This window comes from Camellia sinensis, chromosome 8 (assembly GCF_055761805.1).
Source record: "Camellia sinensis isolate YWXY chromosome 8, ASM5576180v1, whole genome shotgun sequence".
Taxonomy (NCBI): domain Eukaryota; kingdom Viridiplantae; phylum Streptophyta; class Magnoliopsida; order Ericales; family Theaceae; genus Camellia; species Camellia sinensis.
In genome coordinates this window covers 192,110,476-192,118,027 of record NC_138968.1, presented here as the reverse complement: position 1 = coordinate 192,118,027, position 7,552 = coordinate 192,110,476, and the positions used below count along the sequence as shown (strand labels likewise).

The 7,552-nt window shown below is 39.4% G+C and overlaps 1 protein-coding gene across 1 annotated transcript; it reads left to right on the top strand.

Moving 5' to 3' along the window:
• Nucleotides 1-1,276: 1,276 nt before the first annotated feature.
• On the top strand, nucleotides 1,277-6,321 carry LOC114309491 (cytochrome P450 71D10-like). Its single transcript, XM_082884486.1, has 2 exons — nucleotides 1,277-1,831; nucleotides 5,620-6,321. The coding sequence occupies exons 1-2, from the start codon at nucleotides 1,406-1,408 to the stop codon at nucleotides 6,244-6,246; spliced, it is 1,053 nt and encodes a 350-aa protein (XP_082740612.1). The 5' UTR covers nucleotides 1,277-1,405; the 3' UTR covers nucleotides 6,247-6,321.
• The last annotated feature ends 1,231 nt before the right edge of the window (nucleotides 6,322-7,552 follow it).

Sequence of the window (7,552 nt, the reverse complement as noted above, 5' to 3'; positions counted from 1 at the left end):
GAGAGAGCTTCTCTGTATTGGGGTGGAGTGGGATTAAAGAAATAAAAGAAAAATAATAAATGGAGCCGACACTGTGAGAGAGGAATAAAGTGTGTTTCAAAAAAAAAAAAAAAAAAATGAGAGAGTGAGAGAGTGGGTGGAGTAAAATATTAAAAATGTTTGAGTGGGTGATATGATGTAGCCAAGTTTGCTCCTCAGATCCTTCTCCTCTGTTCTCTCTTTCGACCTCTCTTTGTGTTATATCTTCGCATCCTTGTTTTATCATCTCCAATTTGAGAGAATGGAAACTTTCCTATTCACTTCCGAATCTGTGAATGAGGGTCACCCAGACAAGCTCTGTGAACCAGATGAACTGAAGCACAGAGGAGGTCGGACATGGCGGCGTTGTCGACGGCGCATATGGTGATGGTGGTGCGGCGGTTGATCTCGGCGGCGAGGTGGGTGACGGTGAGGTAGTGGTTGAAGGTGGAGAAGTCGGCGTGGCGCAACGCCGAGCTATCTACGAGGGCGCGCGGAGGCGCAGGCAGAGCAGGCTCGGGCGAGGAAGCAGGAGGCCACGGCGGAGAGGAGAGGGGATGCGCCAGCGGAGGAGAGGCGGAGCTGTGGAGATGGAGCTGGAGATTACGGTGGCACACTGGTGGCAGCGGCGCAGTGCTTCTGCGGCTACTCTTGTTAACAAACCGTGAAGAGTGCATGGCTTGTGGCAGTTAGAATTCTATGTAGTAGTTCCGAAACATGCGTTGCTTTTAGCTATAATTGCTTCTCTGCTTGCTGAGGGGCCACAAGATTTGGCACGGTTATGGTGGTCTAATAATGATGGATGTTGGCAATGGTGGCACTATGCAATGCTTTGTGGAGAAAAAGATGTGGTCAAATTATGGAAAGAGTGGACTAGGTTGAGGTCCAGCGGGCGGCCAAGGCGAGGTTGCCGCCCGCCGGTGAAGCGAGAAATACTAAGGTATTAACCTTGCTCTGATACCATGTTAAATTCTGATGTATTATTGATTGATATTGTATTGATTGATTACAAGATTGTTGTATATATTGATTTGTATGTTACAAGCTATTATATAGGAGAGGTGTGAGGTAAGTGAGTGGTGGTAGTGGATGGTAGTGGAGGTGGTGGGTGGTAGTAGAGATGGTAAGTGTGTTAGGTTTAGTGGGGTGGATGTAGTGGGTTAGGTTAGTGGGTTAGGTTTAGTGTACATTAACAATGAAAACCCATGACCTCATCTTCGCTCAAAGACCTTACCTTCTCGCTTCTCGGATTATCTCTTACAATTCTACAAACATATGCTTTGCCCCATACGGTGATTATTGGAGACAACTCCGAAAGATTTGCAAAACAGAAGCTCTGAGCTCAAAGCGCGTCGAAACGTTCCGGGGAATTAGGGACGAGGAGGCGATGAATTTTGCCAGAGACATTTCGTTGAACACAGGGTCGGCAATCAATCTGAGCAAGAGAATTTTCTCGCATACCTACGGGGTTACTGCTAGAGCTGCTTTTGGGAAGAAAAGCAGAGACCAAGAAGAATTCATTGAGGCTATGGATGAAGCTTTAAAGTTATTTGGTGGGTTCAGTGTTGCTGATATGTACCCATCTGTTAAATTGCTTCAGGTGATGAGTGGAATGAGAAGAAAGCTTGAGAAATTGCATAAGAGAGTTGATCAGATACTTGAAAACATTGTTAACGAGCACAGAGAGAGGAAGATGGAGAGAGAGAGTGGAAGAGGCGAAGCGGAGGATTTGGTTGATGTTCTTCTGAGAGTTCAGAAGGGTGGAGATCTTGAGTTTCCATTGACAGACGACAACATCAAAGCTGTCATCTTGGTTAGTTTCTTATTTTATCAGTCTTTTAGACTCACTTTTTAAATCTTAATTATAGTATATTTAATTATTAATTAATTTTTTTAATACATTATTAAATTGAAAAAGTAAATTTGTTATCATTTGTTCATAAATACAGTAGTCGTGCCACATATAATTCTTTGAAAAAAACGGTTTATTTTTTAATTGTTTTTAGGATTTTGTTATATCTCCTACTTCACTACTCTCAATTACACTTTTAACGTGGTGGCACATAATTTCGAAAAGAGAAATTTTTTGGAAAAAAATTGATGAATTATTATTATTATTTGTCACCTCATTAAAGATGTAATTAGAAGTGATGAAATGAGAAATAGAATGTATATATATATATATATATTTTACGAGTGAGTGAGTGTGAATCAAATATATGTATTTTTATTTATATTTAATTTAATTTTTTTAATAAATAATACTAACTGTGTGAGTGATTTTTTTATCACACTGCCCGCCTAGTAATCAGCTGAAAAAGCACTAGCAGAATAGATGGCCTCTAGCTAACCTGCAACAGAAAGAGAAGTCTCCGGCGGTGGTTCAACCACCCGGGGGCACTCCGACGATCAAGTCAGTATATCTCTCAAAGATAAATCAAGTGCTAAACTCACAAGCTTAAGCATAAAAAGCATACCTTAGACCCATGGGGGTGCCTCTCTTTTATAGCCAACATAAACCTAGTTCCAATAGAAGCCTAACTTCTATGGAGACTCAGGATTACTGCTAATCTTGGACTCCCAGTAAGATTAGGATAAACTCTCTAAGAGTCTTATCTTAATACAAACTGAAGTCTTCTCCCATTCTAGAACTCTTATCCTTTATCCGCTTATCTCGGATTCTGATATCTTCGGAGATAACCTCAGCCTTGCCGAGATCACCTCGGCGTCACGACCAGGACACGTGGCACCTCGGTTGACACGTCGGCGTCACCTTGCCACGTGTTGGTACTCAGAAAATATATATCCCCACAACTGCCCCCTAGGTTCTATTACCTCGGCATTCCGAGGTGATGGAACCTACACTGTTCGTTCATCTGTGCCCCTCCAGTGTAAACTTAAAATCCACTTGGGTTCTCATCACACATGTAGCTTCGACCTTGTCGCCAAGGTTGAATTCAAACCAAGGTTTTCAACCTTGGTTTCTCTATTGATCTTATTTGGCTCCAACCTGAGTTTGGTTTTCAGCCTCGCATCGGCGAGCCGTTTCTCTTTTCTTGTTCCGACGCCTTTGTTCCCGGCATGTCCTCCTCGGCCCTAGCATACTTTTCAATTCTGGCCAACTTTAGTCTGATCTTGTGCGTTTCCTTTTTATCTTCTGGGATCTGGGATCTGCTCATTGTGCTCTTCTCTTCTCGGACTCAGGTACCGAGATCTTATCTTCTGGAATCTTGGATCTGCTCACTCAGGTTGAGCTCTTCTTTTCTCGGACCTACTCATCTAGGCTGAGATCATGTCTTCTGGGATCTAGGATCTGGGATTTGTTCACTCAGGTTGAGCTCTTCTATACTTGAATGTTATCTCCTTGGGAGCGCTCATGCCCCCTGTCTTTCATCCCTTCTGTAAGGGTTTTCGTTCCTCCGCAGGTATCTATCCTTCCTTACCTGGAGGTCATCTTCTTTGTAGTATCCGCTTCGATCTGTTGTCTTTGGTGCGTTACCTTCCTGGCCGACGTCTTTCACTCCGTGACTCTGGTTACGAGTTTCTGTGTTGCGGTCGTCCCCTTCAACGTCGAGGTTGATAGATCTCTCATTCCCAGCAGGAGCGTTGTCTCCAGTCTGATCATTCTGTCCGTCATTGGCCATCTATTCTTCTTTCTTTCCCACAGACGGCGCCAAATTGTGTGAGTGATTTTCTGATCACACTGCCCGCCTAGTAATCAACTGGAAAAGCACTGGCAAAATAGATGGCCTCTAGCTAACCTGCAACAGAAAGAGAAGTCTCCGGCGGTGGTTCAACCACCCGGGGGCACTCCGACGATCAAGTCAGTATATCTCTCAAAGATAAATCAAGTGCTAAACTCACAAGCTTAAGCATAAAAAGCATACCTTAGACCCATGGGGGTGCCTCTCTTTTATAGCCAACATAAACCTAGTCCCAATAGAAGCCTAACTTCTATGGACTCAGGATTACTGCTAATCTTGGACTCCCAGTAAGATTAGGATAAACTCTCTAAGAGTCTTATCTTAATACAAACTGAAGTCTTCTCCCATTCTAGGACTCTTGTCCTTTATCCGCTTATCTTGGATTCCGATATCTTCGGAGATAACCTCGGCCTTGCCGAGATCACCTCGGCGTCACGACCAGGACACGTGGCACCTCGGCTGACACGTCGGCGTCACCTTCCCACGTGTTGGTACTCAGAAAATATATCCCCACACTAACAATTGAATAATTTGAATTAACGAAATAAATACTAGGCAAACTCTTAACATCTTGAATTGCAACCTCAAGTCTAATTTACGAAATGGAGGGAGTCTTGTTCCTTCTGAAATTTGAGGAAAAATTTATTGTTCTGTTCATGAACCCAAAAATAAAAAATAAAATAAAATAAAGATAACTTTGATCTAGTCCTTAGATGGTTCAGTTCGGACAAATGGGTGTATCACAGGCACCAATGATCTGATATGTTAGTTTTAAAACCTCGTAGATGATTCAAGAAATAAATCAATAAAATATAATAATTATAAGTACATAGTTTAAATTATTTTAAAAAATAAAAATATATATATATTTTTTAAATTATATTTATCTATTTTTTTATACTATAAGTGTGACAAAATCATATAACTATAATTATCGACTCAATTTTTTTTTTTATAAATAATTTACATACAATAAAAAGATTAAATTATTGAATTATCAAAATAAGAACTATGGCATCCACGGGCCAAGACTAGATCGGTCGTTGGAAGAGTTTTTTGCGTTAGCAAAGGGCTAATCGGGACAAGTCTCATGGGTTCGTTAATTTCATGACTTTTTCTAGAAAGCCCATGAGATCTTGCTGATTTTTATTCTCGGTAGTTTATTTTTATTTATTTGCTTATTTTTTAAAATTTTTTTTTTATCGGCCTTATTTTTCTAAACTTGCACAAACTCTGGCAACATCAAGAGTGTTAGATCTCATGATTTTTATTGTTGATAGTTCAATTCATCTTTTTTTTAACTTCTCAAACAAGATTCTCAGTTTGATTTGTCATTCTTTTACTTGCTTAGCAATTCTACCAACTTGAATAGAATTGTTCAGCTGATGCAATATATTTTTGATAGAATTTGTAATTTTAGAATACGCTTGTTGAGAAAATTTTTAGTTTATGCACTAAGAAATTACTCTCTTTTTTTTTTATTTACAAAATTTCTAAACTTATGCATTGACAATTCTAAAACGGATAAATTCTACTGTTTCTACACTAAAATTTAAGTTTTTTTTTATTTATTAAATTTGATATTGAATATAAATTTTGTTTGATAGATCTCCTTTAATAAGTTTAAAAAATATAAAAATTTCAATAATTTTCAATTAAAGCTTTTGATTGCACATATCATTTCAATACAGCTAGATGTCGCATGCATTCTATTTCGGGACATTTATAAAAGATTTGAGATCAACATTAATGATGTTCGATGTGTTGATTCATTTGTCTTTCATTCACATCGCTATGCAGAGCTTCAAAAGATTTATAGGCATGAAGATGGATAACTACTTTAAGAATTATTGACAGTAATAGGAACCTATTATAAATACCATCAACCCCATTTCAGGATATTTTCAGTGCTGGAAGCGAGACATCATCAGGAGTTGTAGAGTGGGCAATGTCAGAAATGCAAAAAAACCCAGAAGTGATGAAAAGGGCACAAGCCAAGGTAAGGCATGTCTTTGATGGGAAAAAAAATGTTGATGAAACTTGCATTCATGAATTGAAATACTTAAACTCAGTAATTAAAGAAACATTGAGACTACATCCTTTTGCTCCTCTGTTACTTCCAAGACAATCCAACGAGCAATGCACGATTAATGGATACGAAATACCTATCAAGACCAAAGTCATCGTTAATGCGTGGGCAATTGGTAGAGATCCAAGATACTGGAATAACGCAGAGAAATTTGAACCAGAGAGATTTTTAAATAGTTCAATTGATTTCAAGGGGACATGTTTTGAATATATACTGGTCGGAGCTGGAAGAAGGATATGTCCAGGCATAGCATTTGCTATTCCTAATATTGAGCTTCCACTCGCGCAATTGTTGTACCATTTCGATTGGAAACTCCCTGGTGGAATGAAGCGAGAAGAGCTAGACATGACTGAGGTGTTTGCTTTGACTGTAAGAAGAAAAAATGATCTTCACTTGATTCCCATTCCTTATCAATTATCATCCTTCTCCTGTTAAATAGTGAAACCATAAGGACGATATGTTAGATGCTAGTTTCTATATTTTCCAATGATACTGTAAATTTTGCAATCACTTTAAGTCTGTAATAGATTGTCAAGGAGAGAGTTTGAGTTCATGTTCATGGTACAAAAAGTAGGTAAGAGATTCAAAACCAATAACTCATACTTTGGTGATGACTTCTCGTTTTGATGATGCTAAGGCACTGGTCCCAATTGTTTGGCAGCTAAAAAATTCACCAAGTCTTTGTCATGAGCTAAAAAAACCAAATATCACATCATCGTTTTTTACTCACAAATTTTTTTTTTTTTTTAGCAACTTTTCAAATACATTAATTGAAAAAATTGAAAAAGCCAACCCGAAGCACCCACTATATTAGTGCAATTTTGCAGACAATATACAACACATGACATGACACATGCTCAGTGGAGAAAATTTTTTCTATACATCAATTAAACTATGAGAATTTTTGTCGCTGGAAATATCATACAAGTCATAAATGGCAGCTACACAGTCTAGAAAGATGGTCCCTCTAATGTTGTACCTAACTTCAACCCCCAAGTCCATAGGGGCATTATTGGTCCAAGATGTAGATGGAGTAGAACGCCCGATGTATTATATCAGCCGGAAGATTCGAGGAGCAGAAATCCGATATACTCCGGTGGAGAGACATTGTTTAGCTTTGGTATTCACTGCCCAAAAGCTCAGACATTACTTCTTAGCACATCAGATTCAGATTGTTACTAGAAGTGATCCAATCCGATACCTCCTCAGCAAGCCTGCTCTAACCGGGAAGGTGGCAAGATGGTTGTTAGCACTGGGTGAAATCGAAATCACATGTGTAGCTCCCAAGGCAATCAAAAGCCAAGCCTTAGCTGATCTCCTTGCTCAATTTCCAAGTGGTGACTATGAACCAGTGAATGAAGAATTAAGAGGAGAGGTGTATGCAGCTATGGCTTCCGAGGAAAGCTTTTGGACATTGAGCTTTGACGGAGCAGCAGCCGGAGGAAAAGGAGGAACCGAGATAGTCCTTACAAGAAAAAGTGGGCAAAAGTTTTATTTGTCTTATAAACTGGATTTCCATTGTTCGAATAACGAAGCCGAGTATGAGGCTCTTATGTTAGGCTTGATAGCAGCTGAGAAGCACAGTATCAAGAAGATTCAGATTCGGGGGGACTCAAAGTTGATAGTGAAGCAAGTTTCAGGACAGTTCGTCTTAAAGGAGCCTGCCTTGGCCACATATCGAACAACAGTCCAAAGGCTTCTTGACAAATTTCAGAAGGTCGAAATAGAGCATATGCCTCGT